The following is a 22,277-nucleotide window of genomic DNA, read 5'->3' as shown; positions in this document are numbered from 1 at the left end:
GTTTGACCCCAGTCTGACCTAAATGCCATTTTTTAAAAAAAGAACATTAATGGGACAAAGTCTAATAGAGATAGATAAGAAGCTGTGGCTAATTTCTGCGGTTGGTTTTGAAGCAAGCCAATCTGAAAGTAAGGCTTTTTAACCAGGTTAACAGAATCCATGATGCCTAGTTCAAATAACAAACAATTTATTATTATTATTATTAATTTTATTTGTATACCGCCCTTCTCCCGAAGGACTCAGGGCGGTGAACAGGGCAATACATGTTAAAAAGACAGAATACAAAATTTAAGTGAGGTTAACAATAAAAGCACTCAGAAATAGAAAGGGAAAAAAAGGAGAAAAGTACAATTTGTTGCATTTGCTGTATAAAGCATTGGACAGTGTGACCTGACCAGTGCCTTTAAAGGAGAATGAGAAAGACCTTAATTAGTTAGTGGGAAGAATGAACTAAATAATAGTGTACTTATTTATTGAAGCAAACTGACCACTGAAGTTGTAGAAACTGTGCTGGGAATTTTGCAGAATATTTATAAATAAATAAACAAACCTTTATTGTTAAAGTACAACATGTGTACATTGAGATTAGCTGAGCCTCCCCCTGTGCTCTCTCTCCCCCCAACACACAGTGACAACAAACCCTCCATCCTACCACACCATGTGAACCAACTACACCACACACCGGCCTCCCAAGTCAATTCTGCATAAGTTCACAGAGATTATATCCCATTCAAAAGCCTAACAGCCCACGAATAAAAGCTGTTTTTCAGCCTGTTGGTACGGCTGGCTATACTCCTATATCTCCTACCAGATGGTAGGAGAGTAAAGAGATACCATCCAGGGTGTGAGTCAACCCTGAGAATCTTCCTCACTCTTCCAAGGCATCGAGCCCTGGCAATGTCATCCAGTGGTGTCAGGGGACAGCCCACAATGTCTTGTGCTGTGCTCACTACCTTCTGTAATACTTTCCACGGCTGTCAGACCAGCATACCAAACCACAATACCATACGAGAGGACGCTCTCTATAGTAGACCGGTAAAAGAGGGTCATTAGCCGTTGTTCTACCCTGTTCTTCCGCAATACCCTAAGAAAGTGAAGCCTCTGTTGGGCCTTTCTAGCCACCTGGGCTGTGTTAACTTTCCAGGTCAGATCTTCACAGAGGTAGACTCCCAGATAGCTGAAGGATATAAAAATCTACCTCTTCTGGATTGCTCTTGGTGCTAAAAGCCCTTTGCTAAAATGCTTCCACTGGGTTCTGTCATCTCCATGTAGGTTTTGCATGTATACATATATCCTTTATTTGGCTTGCCCTTAGGGCTTGTAATATGCCCTAACTTTCTTATGAAGGAGAAGACATTGAGAGGTATTTCTGTATCAACAGTTGTTGAAAAAGACTTTGGAGGACTTCTAATCCAACTTTCAGCCCAGGGCAGAAATCTTTATATCATCCCAGGCAAATGGCTTGAAAATCTCCAGTGATAGAGCATCCATGACTCCATGAGGTCCATATGTTTCTCAATCCAGAAGTTCCTTGTTAGTTTGTATACGGATGTCCCTCTGAAAAACTTCCACCCATTCTTGTCTTACTCGCAGGAGCTATGGATAATAATACTATATTGCTAATCCTGCAACTCCTCTTCAAGTACTGCTCTATCATATCTCCTCTTAGTTCCTTCTCTTTTAGGCAAATTTACTCAGTTTATATAACTGTTATTTGGAGGATTTAGTTCCAAGCCCCTCATCATTTCTGCTATTCTTTTCTACATCATTTCCATCATTACTCTAAGTTTAGATTTGTGGGTTTTTTTTGAGGATTTCTCAAGAGAGATTTTGATAGGAGAGATCCTGATTTGCTCATTAGTCAACTTAATGACAAAAATTCAAGCTTTTATTACAATATTTAATTCTTTATTAAAACTGAACGAGAAGGAATGAGTCAGGAAAAAATGGAACTTATATAAATAGGAAAGTAAGCAACAATTTTCAACTAACCATGTACATATGCCAATTAAGAACAAAAGTATTCTTTAGTTGCATACTAAAGTAAACATGCCATATTTTACTTAACTTGTTTTGTTAAGAAGGTGCTGTGATTGATGGGGAGGGATTGATAGACAGGCAACTGAGGAGAATCCCCTCCTGGATCGATTTTTTTTTGTCAAATGGAGTTCATTTTAAAGAAACTTCCCTGTATTTTGGAATGAGTTAGAGACCTGCTGCTTGACTTTCATTTTAATAATATCTGTTTGATGCTCAGAGATGAATAGTCAGCAACATACATTTAGAGCAATAACCTTGCCAACTTTAAGATGTGTGAACTTCAACTTTCAGCTTTCCTCATCCAGCATGCTAGAAGTTCTAGAAGTTAAAGTTCACACATCTTAAATTTGCTAAGATTGAGAAACTCTGGTTTAGGGCACAGTGTGTCCCAGTTAGGAAGTTACATTAGATGACCCAACTGGATGATGATGATGGTGATGATGATGATGGTGGTGATGATATCCATTCAGTTGTGTCCCACTCTTGGTGATTCTATGGGCCAGGTCTCTTCACATTTTCCAATCTTGCACTATTTCTTTAAGTTGTTCTATGCTGTGGCTGGTGTCAGCTTTGATGGTGTGTAGTCACCATGTTCTTTGCTGGCCTGGTTTCCTTTTACCACTAACTTTTCCAAACATAATTGCTTTCTCCAATAACCCAACTAGATTTAGAGGTATTTCCTTAAAAGCTTTAACAGGAGGGGGAAAAAGCGTGCTGGATCCATGAATAGATCTAGAAGTATTGTTTGAGATATGCATCTGATGTAGCAATATTCAATACCTTCTCTTGTTTGACTGAAGCTCTGATTTGAAACACTATTCTGTATTTTTCCCCTCCTCTTTCAGACTATATGAAGGTAAAGAACTGACAGAATTTGAAGAAGCCATGAGGAGGCTTTTTGAGTCAATCAACAACCTGATGAGAAGTCAACACAAGACAGCTATTTTATTACAGGTTGGCCTATTTTTTTCCTTCCGTGCTTTAGATCAATGATTCTCAAACTGGGCAGCATTAAGATGTGTGGGTTTCAACTCCCAAAATTCTCCAGTCAGCATCCCTGAGTTTACATGATAAAAATTCACATGCTTGGCAACTGATTCATATTTATGATGGTTGTGGTCTCCCAGGGTCATATGATCACCTTTTGTGACCTTTTAAACAAGCAAAGTCAATGGGCAAGCCAGATTCATTTAACAACTATGTTACTAACTTAAAAACTGCAGGGATTAACTTAACAGCTATGGCAAGAAAGGTCATAAAATAGGGCAAAATTCACTTAACAACTGCTATCGCTTAGCCACAGAGGTTTTGGGCTCAGTTGTGGTTGTAAGTCAAGGTTTGTATGTGTTCTCTTTTGCTCTACAATTGCTAAAAATTAATTCTGCCTTTCAAAAAAATGTCTACCACTTGTCCTTGAAAAAGGATTGTTTTACATGTGAAAATACACGCTCAAGTATCAAGCAGGTTAAGGAGAGATTGATTTATCTGCTTTGGACATCCTGTGTGTCATTTTGTTTTTTGAGGTTGCATTATGAAATCTTATAACCCAAGTAATCCTGCTTTTAAGCTCTGGACAATCAATCAGCCTGCAACGTGGCACAACTGAGCACTCTAGTAAAGAAAACAACAACAACAACAACAACATAAATTCTACTTTGAATCCCACCTTTCCAGTTTAGTGTTAAAGACCTGCAGTTTGGAATATGTAGTATAAAAGTCAGAATAACAAGGCTAAAAATGGATGAAACAGCTCGGTTTTTGATGTCTCTACTTTTAAAAAACTATTTAACTACCCAGTAACGTTGTTTGATTGCTTTAAGCTGCAATCCAGAGACTATTGTTGACTCTAAGGGGGTGGGGGGGTGGGGAGAGAAGGTATCTAAAGGAACCCTTTTGTATAATTATTGTCCTTATCTTTTACACCAGTGAGAGTAGAAAGAGTTTTGATTTTGCAGTGCAGTTAGGACAATAACTGATAGCTCACACAGTGAAGATTTTAAAAGTATAGGTATTTAGAAATCAGAGGTATCCACAGCATGCCCTAATATAATAAATTACAGTTTATGGATTAATATTTTGGATCGTTGCAGTAGGGTGTGGTGAGGTTGAAACCACAAGGAAAGGAAATGCCTCTTTTATGTCAGCTTTATGCAGTGGGAGAAGATAAGGTGCTAAATATTTTAGGAAAGGTAGACACAAAAATGGAAATACCACAGCAGTGTGTGTACATGAGTTGGATATAAATGAGGTGGAAGAATCACTTCAGTCATAACATTAAGTTTAGCAAATGATGCAGAGTGAAACTGCAAAAATAATCTTAGTTCTGGCTCTAGGTTTAGGAGGAGAGGAGATCCCCCCCCCAAGATATTTTTTTTAGAAACTTCTGGCTAGTGTACAGTATTTTTGTTAAAGGGATCTAGCAATGCCACAAAAAGTCAGTTACGATTTCCTACTCCTCTCTAAATAATTAGAACAATTTTATGTCCTTGACCTGAAGAGAGAATGCTGTCACTGTCAGGCACTAAAACTGAAAGTAGCTCAAGGTGGAGAAAGGAGGGTACATTTTTATATGCCTGTATCATTGTTGAAAAGCATTTTTTGGAAGGAGTGATGAAAATGCATATATTCATGAACATGTCTCAAGTGACTTTGCTTGGGGGTGTGTGAAAGCCCTAATAAGCAGGCATATACATAGAATGAAGGCTACTGCTAAGCTTGTAAGCCGCCCTGAGTCTTCGGAGAAGGGCGGGATATAAATGGAATAAAAATAAATAAATAAATAAATAAATAAATAAATAAATAAATAAATAAATAAATAAATAAATAAATTTCACATTCTTATCACATTGTATTAATTATTCTTGGGAAATTTGAACTTCTGGATTCTTTAGACATTCTTTTTTTGTAAATGGGCGGCGGAACCGAACAGGTGGTTCCGCCCTAGGCGCCAAATGGACCTGGATCGATTCCAGAGGGCGCTTGGGCCTATACCTATCACCCTTACCCACAGCCCAGTCGATGCTCTGGTGGAGGCCTGGGAAACGGCTGCCACCAGGGCACTTGACTGCATTGTACCCACGCGACCTCTGACCCGGCGCAGATCCCGTTGGGCCCCATGGTTCTCTGTGGAGCTCCGGGAGATGAAGCGTTGGAGACGAGGTCTAGAGAGCGGTTGGAGATCCAGCCGATCCGAATCCGACCGATTGCAGTTAAGAACCTTTATAAGGTCTTATCTTGCGGCGATAAGGACGGCGAAGTCTAATTACTTTGCCGCCCTTATCGCGTCCGCAGATAATTGCCCGGCCGCCCTATTTAGGGTGACTCGCTCCCTCCTTAACCAGGAGGTGAGAGAGGATCCCTTGCAGGGATGAGCCGAGGAGTTTAGTCATCATTTGGCGGACAAAATCGCTCGGATCCGGACCGGCCTGGACTCTGACTGGGCAGAGTCTGATGTGGAGGAATCAGGCGGTCTTGAGCACGTTATCTGGACTGAGTTCGACCCTGTTTCCCCTGATGATGTGGACAGGATCATGGGGAGACTGAGCACCACCACCTGTTTGTTGGATCCGTGCCCGTCCTGGCTAGCTTATGCGGCTCGGGAGGGAACACGAGGCTGGTTCCATGCAGTAATAACTGCTTCTTTGAAGGAGGGTGTCTTCCCTGCCACCTTGAAGGACGCGGTGGTGAGACCCCTTCTCAAGAAGCCTGCTTTGGACCCGGCTGCTTTAGACAACTACCGTCCAGTCTCCAACCTTCGCTTTCTGGCGAAGGTTGTTGAGAGTGTGGTGGCACATCAGCTCCCTCTGTTCCTGGAGGAAACTGATTATCTGGACCCGTACCAATCGGGTTTCAGGCCCGGACACAGCACGGAGACGGCATTGGTCGCGCTGGTGAATGATCTCTGGAGGGCAAGGGACAGGGGTTGCTCCTCTGCCCTGGTCCTATTAGATCTCTCAGCGGCTTTCGATACCATCGACCATGGTATCCTGCTGCGGCGTCTCAGGGGGTTGGGAGTGGGAGGCACCGTTTTACGGTGGTTCTCCTCCTACCTCCAGGGCCGCTCGCAGTCGGTGTTGACAGGAGGGCAGAGATCCGCCCCGAGGCCTCTCATTTGTGGAGTCCCTCAGGGGTCGGTTCTCTCGCCTCTCCTGTTCAACATCTATATGAAGCCGCTGGGCGAGATCATTCGTGGCTTCGGGGTGGGGTATCACCAGTACGCTGATGATATCCAACTTTTTCTTTCCACCCCGAACCAACCCAGCGATGCCCTCTCCGTGATGTCCCGGTGCCTGGAGGCGGTTCAGGTCTGGATGGGGAGAAACAGGCTTCGTCTCAATCCCGCCAAGACTGAGTGGCTGTGCATATCGGCATCTCGGGTTAACCAAGTTATTCCACCTCTAACGATGGGGGGCGAGGTGTTACCCCCCGTTGATAGGGCTCGCAACTTGGCCGTCCTCCTGGATTCACGGCTCAATTTTGAAGATCACATAGGAGCCGTGACCAGGGGGGCTTTTGCACAGGTTCGCCTGGTGCGCCAGTTGCGTCCCTATCTGGACCGAGACGCCCTACGCACAGTTACTCATGCGCTTGTGACCTCCCGTTTGGACTACTGTAACGCTCTCTGCATGGGGCTGCCCTTGAGGACCACTCGGAGGCTTCAACTGGTGCAGAATGCGGCCGCACAAGTTGTAATGGGGGTCTCCCGATACTCCCATGTAACACCTCTACTCCGCGAGCTGCATTGGCTTCCAGTTGCCCTCCGGGTGAAATTCAAGGTGCTGGTTATCACCTATAAAGCCCTACATGGCCTGGGTCTGGAGTATTTGAGGGAACACCTGCTGCCGGCATCAAACGCCCTTCGCCCAGTGCGCTCCCACAGGGAGGGTCTGCTCAGGGTCCCGCCGGTAAGAGATTGCCGACGGGTGACACCCAGGGATAGGGCCTTCTCAGTGGGGGCGCCTGCCCTCTGGAACCAGCTGCCGGTGGAGCTGAGGACTGCTCCCGACCTCCGATCATTCCGCCGGGGCCTGAAGACCTGGCTCTTTGAGCTCTCGGGCCCAGGCTGAGGAGACATTCATTTTAATTGGGGTTTTTAATAGTACAGGGTTGATTTAATATTTTTTAAATTTGGTTTTAACTTTTGTATGATGGATTTTTAACTCCCTGTAAACCGCCCTGAGTCCTCAGGGAAAGGGCGGTATATAAATGTAATAAAATAAATAAATAAATAAATAAATAAATAAATAAATAAATAAATAAATAAATAAATAAATAAATAAATATATTTTATTGATTAATATTTGGTAAACAGTGTGTTGTCTGGGTTTATATTAAACAATTGCTAACAATTAGTTTCTATAACCTATAATCCACATATTAGCTTTGCTTGATTTGCTCTTCTTCCAGTAATATTCTTTTTGCCAACCTTGAATTAATACAATTCTTATTATTTTGATAAGTGTAAAGATTTTTCCAACAGTTCTACAAATCATAATCACATCCATATAATGCTTCTTTTCTATCTAGACATCTTGGTTGCCTCATCATAAATACTGTTTATAATTCTTATTTAAATTTGTTTTCCCCACCGTGTTCAAAACATTCTTACTAGTTAAGATTTTCTCAAAGTTGATTACATTTAAATATTTAAGTTTATTTTCTTTGTACAAGCCATCCCAACACTTTTACATTTCTCATATCTTTAAAAAAATTTAAAAAGAGAAGGGAAAAAAAGGATGAAGAAAGAATAAAAAATGTATACTACTTAAAATACATATCCCTTTTAAACTAATACACACTTATTTCCAAAATTTTTCTGTTCTTTTTAACCATAATTAAACATATGTTTAATCTTTAAATGTCCTTTATATTAACTGTCCCAAACATTTTAGACATTATTCTTTATTAGAGACAGATTACACAAGATAAAAGTGATTTAGGTCAAGATTTTTGAAGGAGTATCTGAATCCATACGAGCTTGTTTAAATGAAGAGATCAGCCTTGCAGGTTTATCTATAAAAATCAACAGATTGGAGGCTTTCTATGTGTAAAGGTATCCTATTATGCTCCCTTATACCTTTTGCCCCATTATTACACCCTTCTCTCTTAGGTTGAATTTTGCTGAGATAGTGATTTGATTAAATTTAATGTTCTGTATTACTACTAGTTTTAAACAGTGTGACTCCTCACTTGAGAAATAATTTAAACTTTTATTATCATTTTATTACAATATTATTTTTGTAGGTTTATGTTTCCAGCTGTTTTGAAAGTAAAACAAACAATCCCCAGAATTGCTGACTGCAAAAGGCTAAGTTCAACATAAAGATAACGTAATAGAAGTTATGCAAAATGTACATCACTCTAAGTTTCTTGAAAGATATATGGGATAAAAATATATAACACATTTAAATTCACCAGGTTCCTTTACCCCAGCAGTATTACAAAAATGGCTTTTCATGTTAGCTCTCTTAATGGACTGAAATGGAGTGCATAATACTGTGCCTTGAAAATGGAGCTGAAATGGAATCAATCATGCCAATGGTTAGAACATAAGAGCCTGGTTGATGAAGACATGGGACATGGCATAGAAGTCAAAAAGAGACTGTGACCCTGTGGGTGGCTGGTTAGGTGACCATGCTCCCTCTGCTTTTTTAAAAACTTCTAATATCTTAATTTTGCTCAAATACTTTGCCCGCCTAATGAGAAGAGAGGAATCATTGGAAAAATGATGTTAGGAAAGATTGAAAGCCAAAGGAAAAGGGGATGGCAGAGGATGAGATGGTTACATAGTGTCATTGACACAGTGGACACGAATTTGGGCAAAGTTAGGGAGACAGTGGAGGATGAGGGGTGGGGGGGCTGACATGCTATGCTCCATGAGGTCGTGAAGAGTCAGACACAATTTAGTGACTGAACAACGAAAACCTTAATTTTAACTTCATTCTTAATTCTGTTTTAACTTTGCTGTATTTATGTATATAAACCAGTTTTTACATGTTTATTTTAAACTACCCAGAGTATATTTAGATAAGATAGGCAGTGTAGAAATAATAAATAAATAAATAAATAAATAAATAAGTAAATGTTTGATGCTCAGAAGGAGAAGATGGATACACAGCCCTTTCCTGCTGTTCTTTCTCTGCAACTGGTGTTCAGAAGCATCTTATCCTGGAAGGGAAGCTTATTGTCAACTGCTATTTATTGCGTATTTACTTTCTTTTGCAAATTATAGCAGTGTAATACTCAGTGGATCATTAACATCTCTTCATATATGTAGTCAGCGGAACAAGCAGTATTCCCACAACTCTAGTGCTTCTCTATTGGACAGCATTATTGGACAATATATTGGGGGGGGGAATGAAAATAATTTTTAATTTCTTTTGTGCCATGGTTTCAGTTCTATTGCCCTGACAATAAAAGAGCAGAAAGACTTGTTTTCTTGTTACCAAACTTGAGAGACTCTTAATTTCCATCACATATTCTCTACAGTCATAAATTTGTTGTGATGGAACCACCTAAATTTTAAAGTTGCAGTGGGAGTAGTCAAATACCCCTTCATAAATATTCAACAGCCATGACCATGGCTAATATTCTGAATGGCTTTGCTTATTAGGAGCAATTTTTTTTAAGCTAAACCATCGAAGTAGGCAGAGGCAAATACAATCAATATACTTATATCTATTTATTTATTTATTTATTTATTTACTTATTTATTTAAAACATATAGCTGTCTGTCTCTTATATCAAGCTCTGGGTAGCTCCATCAGCAATTTTAAAACTCATATTAATGATAAAAACAACCTAGTACATAAATAAATTACATTAATATTGCTAGGGATGCTTTTTTCCATTACCATAGCACAAATAACACTGACTTTTTGTGTTTCTTTGCTTTTAGTTAGTCTTTAAAAACACTCACCAGAGCATGACTGGCCAATTCACTCTGTTAACTTTACAGCTTTGGGAATTTAAACTGAACCAAAGGCCAACATTCAACCTGGAGTTCTGCATATATTTCTTGAAGGTTGAGAAAGACAATCCACATTAGGCTTATATAACTGTTCTGTTCCAGCCTACTACCGGCCCTGCAGAAAAGGCAGGGACAACCCCTTTACAAAAAGCAAGAGGCTGGAACTAAGCCTGCCAAATTTATTGACACAAAACAGAGCAAACAGAGCAAAACAAAAACATGAACCATGAAAACAGGAGCTATTCAAACGGTTGCCTTCAGCAAACCAGCCCTCCCACACATTCCCCTTTTAAACAGTTCAAGGCGTGGCTTCTCTCTGCCTCCTTCTGAGGTGCCCCATTGCCTTCCTCTGTTTACTCCCGATTGACTGCCTCCTGCGTCGGGCATCCTTGAACAGGGCCAGCTGTGGGTCATCTTCATCCATGCTGAAAGGCTCACACAGCTGGGTCTGCGTAGTAACCAGATGAGAGGGGCCTGGCTGAGAGCTCTGCGAAGCCTCAGAACTGTCCTCTGCAGGCTCTCCAAAAAACCCCTCCTCCTCCTCCTCTGAATCGTCCAACCCAACTGCCGAACCCACAGGCTGACCCTGAATCACAACAATAACACATCTTTTTTCCTCATATTCCAGAAGTGGTGAAATGTATCCATTCAACTTTTATACTGCAATAATTGTATTTTGGGAAGTGGATTTGGGAGGGAATAAGAGGGCAGATGAATCAATATGTAACTGTATAGTTAAAAAAAAAGCCTCTGAAATGCAGGAGACTTTCTTGTGTGGAATTTATTTATTTATTTATTTTTATTGAAAAGTTTTAAAATACAATTTTCCTTTAAAAAAACCCCCTTCCCCCTCCCTCCTCCCCCCCTACCTCCCCTCCTCCCCCCTCCCTCCTCCCCCCCTACCTCCCCCCTCCCCCCCTACTTCCCAGAGCTGAATACAAGGTATATATATATATATATAAAAAGCAAACCTAAGCAACCATATACTAACAACTATAAATTCTAAAATCCATCACTCTCTAGCTTATATAGGATAAAACAAACCTTAACAATATTAAATATATGTATAAAAAAACTAGAATAAGAAAAGGACACTCTCTAGCTTATATAGAATGGAACAAACCTTAATAGTATTAAATATATATTAAAGACAAAAAAAAGGAAAAAGAAGAAAAAAAACCCCTTCTCAACCCTATACTTATCCTAAATAAACTCCATCCATTTTATCCATTCCATGATATAACATTCTTACAAATAATTTTCCAAATTAACCAAGGATCCCAAATCAAAAAACTTTAAAGTCAACTCTTCTGTAATCGGCCGTTCCTCTTCCAGTACCACAATCCAAAAAAGCTCACCCTTTCCACAGAACCACCAAATATAAAAATATATTGCGTCTACACCCAAATCTTTTCCCCCCTCCCCTACTTGACTACTTGACTATATCGTAAAAGTTCCATAGACTTCTGCAATTCCTGCTACTTTCTCTTCTTAGATCGTTTTGCAGCAGCATGCGTCACCCTCTGTTTTATAGATTCATCCGACGAGGTTGTATCTTGATCTCCTCCAACACCGTTGTCTTCTATCTGACCATCTTCGGCCTCTTGATGCACTCCTTCTCCAGATCCCTTTCCAGCTTCCAAAAGTGTTAATGGCGTTGCATTTAAAACATTATTGTAGAAATCACGCGCTTGCATCACAGTAACCAAACGGTACTTTTTACCTTCGTGCGTCACCATCAACCCCACTGGGATCTCCCATCTGAACCTTATATCTCGCTGCTTGAGCTCTTGCACAAGAAATGTAAAATCCTTCCTTCTCCTTAGAATCTTTGGAGGAATTTCTTTTAAGACCAAAACTTCTTGATTAGCAATCATAACTTTAGTATCATAAGCAGCTTGTATAACTTCATCTCTAGTTTCCCTTTTTGCAAAATATACCACCACATCTCTAGGCAACTTTCTCTGTCTGGCAATCCATGAATTCACACGAAACACTTTGTCCATGCCTCCTTTTATTTCAGATGCTGGCTGTTTCAACACTATTTCAAAAGCCTCAGAAACCAGCTGCTTTAGATCTTCCTTAGTATTCTCCTTTAAGCCTCTAATTCTAATGGCAAACTGCATCTGGAAATATTGAGCAAGACACAGTTCCCTTTCCATTTTATTTTCATTCTCCAATAGTTTTGCTTCTAATATAGCATTCTTTTGAGACAAGTCTTCTAGCTTTTCCTCCAATTCTTCCACACACCGAGCCACTTTAAACACTGAAGTCAAGATGTCTACCCTCATCGCTTTGAGCTTCTGTTCCATCCTCTCCTCCATTCTCTCCTCCAATTTCTCCAATTTCTCCTCCATCTGTGCAAATCTAATATTAATTGATTCCAAAATTACCTGGGTATGTTTTTCAAGAGTATCTTGTAAGTCCTTTGATGTCAATACATCAGGAGGATGCAGCGCCTGCAATAATGATTGTTGCACGGGAGAAGTTCCAGCACTCCGAAGAGTTTTAGGGGGTGGTTTAGCCGCCATCTTTTACCAAATATGACGCACTTTCACTTCAGATTTGTAATCCAAAAAAGTCCATCAAGCTGGAGAGTAAAACATAGTAATCCTCTTTACCATTTCCTCTTGTATCGCTCTGCCTGCTCCTTTAAATCATAGTCATTCCTTCAGGCAGGGGTGGTCGCAGACGGCTGGCTCTGCTCCAAGAAGTCAGGAGCAGAGGCGACGGCCAGCTGGGAGCAACCCAGGCTACGGGGGAGTTCAATCCTTCAGCCGCCCAAGCCATAAGCTCAGGCGGCCCTGGAGAACTCTACCCCTACCTGGGAGCTCGCCCCCTCCTCTTCTCCCGAGGAGGGGGCTTCGGATTCGCCCGAACAGCTGATCGGCGCTGTTTCGGGCGAAAAAACACCAGCTGAGCCGCGGGCAGCCCGGGAAGGCTCCCTCCGTCGCCGCGGAGCCACCGGAAGTCCTTGTGTGGAATTTATTTAACAGTCAAAGTGACCTAGAGAAAGCAAGATGTACCTCTTAGAAAAGTTCTCTAAGTTTGAGCCCAAGATGTTATTGCTTTTTAGCGGTAAATATAATAGCTATTGTACTACCGTTGAGAAAAAAGGGTACACACATGATTTGCTTACTCTTGTAGTTCTCTTGTGAACATGGGCTTCCTGAAGCTGCTTCACGTTATAGTGATCTAATTTGGCCTTCAGAATCTAGAATTCAGAATAGGGAGGGGCCTCTACTGTTTCCCAGGACCTCTGCTGATCCCATGTGACCACTAACTTTTTTTTCCCCCAGAAGGAATCTCCTTAAAATAGGAACCTCCCCAAAGAAAGAAAATGTATGCCTATTATGCACAGTGGGGGCCATTTCTAGCAAATCTAGATTGTTAAGAATAGATGGAAGTTCAATTTACCATGAAAAAATTGTCTCTAAATGACTTGACAGTGGAGTCTGAGAAAATCCGCATATAACTGCCATAAGTATGAGTCAATAGCAGGAGACCTAGGAAAAATTTATAGGCTTGTAATATTGATAAATGAAAAGTTAGTGTAAGGCATTTCTCAGTAAAAATAGCCTGGAAGATATTGTTGGAAGGCAGTTGAAAACAAGGGTTCATGAAAATCAACTAGAAGTTAAATGGCATGACCAAAAATCCCTGATCTCCAACACATTGATGATAAATAACACCAATTTGATTGGGAAGGAACAAAAAATCATTGGGCATGCCAACATCTGTCACACACATGAATTTATTGAGGCCTGGCATTCTACCAAAGGAGCAATTAACAAGCATATTTATCTAGATCCAGCATATGAATATGTAAGAAACCAGACCATTTGAACTGCCAATCAACAAGAGAACCAATCAGCTGCTTCAGAATTTAAGTATAGCTCTAAGCAGACAACCAATTGCATAATCAACTGACCACACTGGCACTCAAGACATTTATAAGATAAGGAGAATAGGACAGGAAAGTCCTGCTAATGATGTTACCTAGTTTGTTAATGAAATGTTCAGAAGCTATATTGAAACAAGCTTGGTGAACAAACCACTGGCAAAATCTGAAATTATTTTCTATTCTTTCAATGTTGTTGGTTTCTTTATACGCTCCAGAGTCCAGTTCACTAAAGACCTGTGGACACTTCTAAATTATAGGTTCTGTTTGGGTTTTTAGTGAAACCTAGTTCTAAATTATGTAAGTTTATTTGGACTTTCGGAAAACAGAAAATATGATCAACTATGTTATTTTTCTTTCAGGTGGCTGCCTTGAAGTATATTGCATCTGTTCTCCAAGATGTAGAAACAGTCTTTGATGTCAAATTGCTCAGGTGGGATGACATTTGGAGTTCAAAAACATCAGGGCACTTAGATGCCTTCAGTTTTGGCATGTATCTTCAGATAGTCAGGTTGAAGATTGCAGTACATTTCTGGCATAAATCTGAATTCTGCTGGCTCAGTCTTACATAATTTCAGGCATAATGTAAGCAATCCCATTTGCATAGGAAACTTGCCCAGAAAGCATTAAATTCCTGCAACTAGATATAGAGCCTTTAATGTTTTATTCATTAAGGTTTTTCCCCCAATTACCTTGCTATACCCAAGGGACTCCATATCCCACTAGTTTCTTATTTGTTTAATATTACCTTTTCTCAAAAGTCTCCTCATAGTCTTTGCATGACCGTCTTAAGTCTTAGCAATTTCCTGACCAAACATTCTGATTGATCTTATCTTTTTTTATTTACAGCCAGCTTTTACATGAATTTTTCACCTGCATTCCAGCAAAGTTGCAGAAGCAAAAGGTTCAATCAATGACAGAAATTGTACACAGCAGTCTCTTTAAAAAACAAGGTAAATAATAATGAGAATCACTTTAGTGTTCATAAAGATCTCCTCAAAGGTCATAGGCATGGCTCCTTCTTCTAAACTTGCCTTAGCAAACTTAACCATCCCAAACCATTATAATTTTTGGTTTGGAAAGTATTGGTTTAATACTAAAAGAAATATGTGCTGTACTACCTGGGCTCTCACAAAATGGATTGCTTGTGTTTGACATAAGTTGGTAACTTTTTTCTGCCCAGGACTGAACCATAATTTGTTTAGCCTCCCAGTGGCCACAAGTGGAATAGCTATGATGTCATATTATGAGAACAGGTAGAGCCAAACTAGTCTAAGAATTAGAGCAGGGTGTCGAACTGCCGGCCCGCAGACCGGATGTGTGAAGGCAAAACTGCACGTACTCCATTGCCGGCAATAGAAAAAAAGCCGCGATACGTCACGTCACGTCACGTGACATTGTGAGTTTGACACCCCTGAATTAGAGGCTCATAGAGAATACTCTGTTAGAGTTTGTTATGAAGCAGAGCTGCTTTTTTGCCATGTCATGTGGACCTCTTATCCGGCAGTATTTATTACTAACCAGAACAATGGTTTTTAGTTTGGTTCTTGCTGAATAACTTTTTGAAGCTATTCATCTGAAATTTGACAGCATTTATTCCCTCAGAACAAGCAACTTTTGTGAACACTTATGTCCATTCTACCAAGAAATAACAATGGCATTAGGATTTCTCTTGTTTTGTTTTTTGCAAAGTTATCCCTATTCCAAATTATTTTTAATGGTAAGCAGGCTGAAACTTGAATGATGATAGATAGATGATGGATGGATGGATGGATGGATGGATGGATGGATGGATGGATGGATAAATGGATGGATGGATAGATCATTACTTAGATCAAATGTTAAATTAACTGGCATCTAGTTTTTCTCTGGGATTTCATTGGGGAAATCTCATCCTATTAATTTAAAAATAAGTTATGTCAAAAGCCTTTCAAGGAAATCCATAATTTAATAACAATACAGAAAGCTATTCAGAATTTTTCTAACATTCCAACATTCATGAAAATGTTTGCAAAATAGGTACCTCTCATTTTTTATTGTAAGAAAGCCATTAATTCTGCCTGGAGGAAGCTTATGTGATTGTCTCAAAGAGTTTTATAAAATATGATGAAAAGAAATCAAGTAATTCTTTTCACATCTCAATGCTCTGTTTTCAACTAGAAGATTTAAATCAGTAAAAAGAAGATTTACTTTGTAATAACTTAAATGTTATATAAAAGTGACATTTGAATTAATGAATATAAATATGATGGGATCTGATGCTTTTACCCCCTTCCCTCTGTTGTTTTTGGACCTCATATCTTAAAAGCAACACAAATACATGGATAGTAAAGTTGAAGGTTAATATCAATATTCTTTAAAAGATATTGGAGGTGTTAAATTAGAATTATGGTGAGTTACATTTGTGAATGGTAGCATAAAATTTGAAATCTGTCTGGGATCTTTTTGAGTCAGATATCTCCATTAAAGGACACAAATTAAACAGCAAATCTTGCTGGGGGAGACATTTTTTCCTTTAAGTGACTGCTCAGTTACTTGATAAATCTGTCAAGTAAACCTTCCTTACATGCCAAATAATTTATGATGGCCACAGTTTCTTCATTTTAAAAACTATAGCTGCCAAACTCTTAAAAAGTACTGTTAGTTTTAGGAAGACAAGGTGAAGCTGTTAATTCAGGTCAGTGGCTAATTACATGAGTGAGTTCACATGAGATACCAGAGCACAAAGCATTCAACCCCTGGTGTCATCACCAGTCAAATTGGGCGAATGTAATATGCATGTTTGGTGCAATAGTTTAACATACAGATCCAGAAAGGGGATAATTGAATAAATTATGAATCAGTACTTCATGGATATATGAATCTGTATGAACTCATTGGTACATTAAGAGAGGCAAAAACCTCAACACCTCAGTACTTGGAATTAAGTCCCATTAAATTTGTTAGTGCTTACCACTTTCAAGGAGGCCTGGGTAGGATTGCAGGGTTAGAAACTTGTTTCCTGTGCCAGGTGTAAAGAATGAGTAAAACACCTAGCAAATAATAATAACCAAATGCATAATATGGTTATTAAAATAAAATAAAAACACTTTGAAGATTGCAGAACTGTGACAATGACATAGTGTATTTGGGAAACTACCTTGAGCCCAAGCATATCAACAAGGGGACTCTATGGTACAAAAACACCTGCTGAACTTGAGATATGCTACAAGGATTTTGCATGAAGTCATGAGATTCTATATGGGGATAATCCAAAACATTTTGCAAAATGTATGATGAACTATTCAATTATGGTACATACCTTTGAACATTACAGCAGAAAGAATTCCTGCAAATTCATCTCCTCAGATATAGGGAGGGAAGGACTTCTGGGATGATTTCACAGCCCAGCATATGTTGGGTATTCTAAAGTAAGGATGGTAGGAGACATATAGTTTTTACATGCTTCAAAAGTAAATGGAAACAATGCAGTGAATTCTCTTTCCCATGATTCTCCTCTCTCCCTTCAACTCTTTTTCCCAATTGTTCTTTAGAAGTGAGTTACTCCTACATCTAAAGTCAGTTAAAAGAGAAAACATTTCAAGGGGAAATGGCAAACAAACCCACCATCACTCCTGTCCTTTGTATCAGCTGTAAAGCAACATTTCTTTTGAATAAAGTTCACTTCTGGAGACCTCTAATGAGGCTATATGTACGTTACACAGGGTTTTTTTTTTGTAAACCAAGTAGAGAACTGGTTTGCTATTGCTTTTTTCAGGAGGTGTTTTTTTTTAATTTCCCTATGCCTGGTGCTCTCTTAGCCAAGCACAAATCAAATTTGACTTTTTTTTCAAGGTCTACTCAGGTGTGTCCAAAATAGGATAATTTACAGCCTTTATGAAAATGGCATATCTTACTATAGACAAGTCTAAAGCATTTCCTATAGTAAAAAATCATAATTTTGAAATTGCACAAGGACCGTTGCACTTTGGTAGTCAGCTGCTTTGAAAGCCATCCAAATTGGTACTCAACGCATTTTGATGTGGAAATTTTGCTTTGGGTACTCATTGTTTGTTTCATGCTCAAAGCAAAAGTTAGAACTTGTTGGCTGTCTTGTGATTCACTACATTATTCCTTATGGGGAGAAAATGGTTGGTATTCATCATTGTTGGTACCCATTGCTCCCCCTGGAATCAATTAACAATGACTACTGAGACTTTAAAAGGACATCCTGTAAAATATAAGCATAATGCAACATGGAGTGTATATACTGCAATAATATTAGATGCAGTTTGCTTATCCAAAATTATTTACTCAAGAAGTCTCTTGAGTTATACAATTTGTTTTAGCCTTGAAAACATTTGTCTATTCAAATTGTAACCAAAGCTTCTGTTCTGTTTTCCTAAGGTCAAAACAAGAAGGGTTTTTGTTTTTTGTTTTGTATTACCCAACTGTTAAAGTTTAAAAAGTGGGAAGACTGGGAAGATGCTACTGAGATGAGAAAACTAGTTATGCAGTGTAGACACCAATTGTATTACATCTCAACCTTAGCCTCAATCTCCTTCTATAGAGCAAACACAAGTCAGTCCTAAATAAAATCACCCCGAAGGACTCATGTCAGTTGCCAAAAATTCTTTGAATAGATAGGTCCATGTTGAGTTGAACTTCAACTGAAATCATCTTTAATTTATTTCCTTTTGGCATCATGGTAGAAGAGTCTAAAATAGTAAGCAAGATACTACTGTTTTAAATGAATTTTAAAGGTACATATTTTCTCTCCAATAAATTTTTATTCTTATTCACTTATAATATAAAACATAAAAATACAAAAGCAAATAATAAGGAACAAAGGTAAGAGAAAGGAAAAAAAAGAGAAATGTGGGAAACGGGGGGGGGGAAGGGAAAACGGTGTTGACTTCTGACTGCCTCTGTTGCAATAAACTAAGGCATTAACATCGAACCTCAATTTTTTACTTTTCTGTAGTAGTATGAACTAACCTTTCTATATCAACAAATCAATCTAATCAGTAAAACCCAAAATCAAAGTATCATTTTTTTTCACCTCAAGCACAAAGTCCAGAAGTGGTTTCCAAGTAGAAACAAAAGTACTTATATTAATTCTTTTCTTTTAACAGTCAGTTTAGCCATCTCTGCTAATTCCATCAACTTCCATTTTTGTGTGTAGAGTAGTCTTGCTTCCGTCAACATATATAAAATCAGAGTTCCAATTTTCCCCCCCCCAAGTTTTTTTTCCATTAGAACCAGAAGAAAAGTTTCTGGTTTAATCTTTATATTTACTTTAAGAATTTTCTCCATTAAAATATGAATCCTACTGCAATATTTCTTTGCTTTATCACATGTCCACCATAAATGATAAAAAAATCCTTCTTTACATTTACATTTCCAACATTAATTTGAGATACCTTTATACATTCTAGATAACTTATCTGGCATTAAATACCAGTCTTATAAAAGTTATAGTTTTACATTATAGTTTATAGTTTAGTGTGAATTGTGTCCACATATTCTCCCATTGTTCAAACATCACATTATAGCAAAAATTTCTTGCCCACTGAATCATACATGTATTTTACATGTGCACTTTCCAAATTCAGTTTCAATAACATTTGGTAAACCTTAGCAATAATATGATCATCACTACCACATAGTAAAATTTCCAATTCGTTTTTAACAAAGTCAAACTCATGACTCTTTTTATTTAGTTTAAATCTTTCTTTCAGTTGTAAGTACCAGTATGTAGACCAATGGCAGACATGACCTTTTCATTCTAACTCTTCCTTACACTTGAGGGTAGGGTCACCAAAATTAAAAGATATTATTTTACCATACATCCACCAGTCTGGCTTCATTGCCATTTCTTTTCTTTAAAAAGCGTCTTGCGGGGTACATTTCTCACAATACTTATTTTTTAGTTCAAAGTTGCTTGCCCTAATTCTCACAGAGAATTTTCAGGGATGTAGCAATTAATTAGGATCAGCTTATTTGGGGAGATCACTGAGCCAGAAATAAGGTTTCTCAGGAGCTTGATACAGTCTTAAGCCACTTAGGAACCCATCTCTAAAGTATATTTCTGTATATACATTTAACCAGTTCCTTTAGATTGCAGCTGAATTCCTTATGGTCTGTCCTGGCTAGTCACATGAAGTGGTAATTGTGAGGCATTGTAACATGTCCTGCAGGTTAAGAAATTCTATACAAGCTATTAAAGAAACAACTATCTTCTATAATCAATATAGTTTGCTACCAATAATTCAGGCATAACATTTTATTTTTATTTTTAGAAGATGGGAATTAAGAATGGATTGTCTACTTTATTTAAAGATATCTTAAATGGAATAGGAATAAACAGCACTATAAATTTCTATTAGCACTAATAAAAAGCCAATATAGCTAAATTAAAGGCTAGAAAGATAATGATTATGTTTAGATTAGCATGCTAAGTTGGTTATTAGTTAATTCATGTCCATGATGAATGGAAATCTGCATGAAATAGTTTGCAGTATTTCATAAAGAGTGGGCAGCCCATCTTGCATGGTTAGCATATTTTTCCCCCTACTTCATAGCAATTAGTATATATTCCAATTTTCTCTTCACAGAGTACTTAAGTTTATGATTAGGTACAGTAAACAGCAACATGAACAGGTTATCCATTTCTGATATATATGCACAAAATATTTCCCCCCACAATAAGAGATGTTTAAAATCTATGACACAGATTTTGAAACTACCTATGTATAGATTATTATAGGATGGAAAAAATAGGTCCTAAGTAATAGCCCATTTTACATTCCAAAACAGAATAAGAGAGAATATTCTTCTCAGTCAATGAAAACTGACTGTATGAGTCCTGCATAGATCAAGTCAGACGAAACTCCACATGACTTACCATATCTGCATGGCATCATTCAGACAGGTGTCCATCCATACTCATCTCCTACAAACCTCTGTTCATTTCAAATATGGCAGGTTGTCTGTTCACAGTTTTAACACATCTGGGGGGACAATAGGTGGGCAAGACTGTCTTAATATCAACTCCTGACTTCTCCTACTGCCTAAGCACCTTCCCATCACTTTTGAATGTAGGCTTTTTAATTGTCCTGTCTCAGTTAATTTACACCTGCTGTTTCAGCTCTCCTTTTCACTCAATAACTTTTTCAGCTCCATAATGACATAAGCATTTAGTGCTCTGCCTGCATAATTGTACCCAATTCATCTCCTCTTACTTTCTTTTAAGAGTTGCAAGCATTAAAACAACTGAGAACTTGGATTGCTACCAAGAAATTTCTATTTATTGGGTCATAGAATAAATGCACCTTATACTTCTCTCTCTCTCTCTCTCTCTTTGTGTGTGTGTGTGTGTGTGTGTGTGTGTGTGTGTGTGTACATGCACACACATCCATTCATCCATACATATACTGTACATCTCCATCCCCAGAACTATCCATATACATTAGAGTTGTTGTAATAACATGTATTTAAAATTAAAATGCCCAAAAGTAAGAGTTTTGGGTAAACTGATTTTGCTAATGTCAGTGGCTAGGATTTATGAATAATAGATTGTAGTTAAATCTTCAAAGATCTACCATTCAATCTAAATCAGAGATTGCCAGGGCAATCATATTTCACCCTGAAAATGTTCTCAGAGATCTTGACACCCTTGGCTATTTATTTAAGACTTGGGGTAGAGTGCGTTGAATTCCCCTTGCCCTCACATAGTTATTTTGTTCATAGGAAATATGTATTTATATGACACTAGTTGTTAACAGTGACCTGATGGCACTCCCAAAAGCGCTTTTTTTCAAAAGGCAACTGGATTTTCTTTGTTTTGCTTGAAGATGTTTTCTTCAGTTAGAACTGAGAAACTTCTTGGATGAGAAGTGAAATGTCTTCAAGCAAAATAAAGAAAGTCCAATTGTTGTTTTTTTTTTTAAAGCACCTTTGGGACAACCATGACCTGGATGACTGAGAATCTTCATATATGACTGAATGGCACACATTCAATTATTTCGTGGTTATTTTTATACTGGTCTATTTTTTATATTTTGTTCTATTTATTATTATTATTCAATAATTGTGGGCTGCTCAAAGTCGCATAGAGTTTGGCAGCATCCAATTTGAATAAATAAGTACAATTTAAAAAATAACAATTCCACAAATATCCTTCAGCAACATGCTGTACCCTATTTCATCTAATTTCATTAAGTCCCAAACCTTCAAGAATAGACTTTATGGGTGCAGGGACCAAACCTTGTTGAACGATTTTATTCTCCAATCTTTTTTTGATGTATTTCTTTGTTTATTTATTATTTTATTTTATTTTATTACATTTATATACCGCCCTTTCCCTGAAGACTCAGGGCGGTTTAC

The 22,277-nt window shown here is 38.4% G+C and overlaps 1 protein-coding gene across 1 annotated transcript in view; it reads left to right on the top strand.

The window, feature by feature from the left end:
- DOCK2 (dedicator of cytokinesis 2) overlaps positions 1-22,277 on the top strand; it is a 341,341-nt gene that overhangs the window by 76,045 nt on the left and 243,019 nt on the right. Inside the window, exons 23-25 of the mRNA XM_083351346.1 lie at positions 2,886-2,994; positions 14,273-14,343; positions 14,760-14,863. Coding sequence (XP_083207472.1) covers positions 2,886-2,994; positions 14,273-14,343; positions 14,760-14,863 — 284 coding nt within the window. The remainder of the gene's footprint in view (positions 1-2,885; positions 2,995-14,272; positions 14,344-14,759; positions 14,864-22,277) is intronic.

This window comes from Vipera ursinii, assembly GCF_947247035.1.
Source record: "Vipera ursinii genome assembly, chromosome: 2".
Taxonomy (NCBI): Eukaryota; Metazoa; Chordata; class Lepidosauria; order Squamata; family Viperidae; genus Vipera; species Vipera ursinii.
This window is presented reverse-complemented; position numbering and strand designations above follow the sequence as displayed.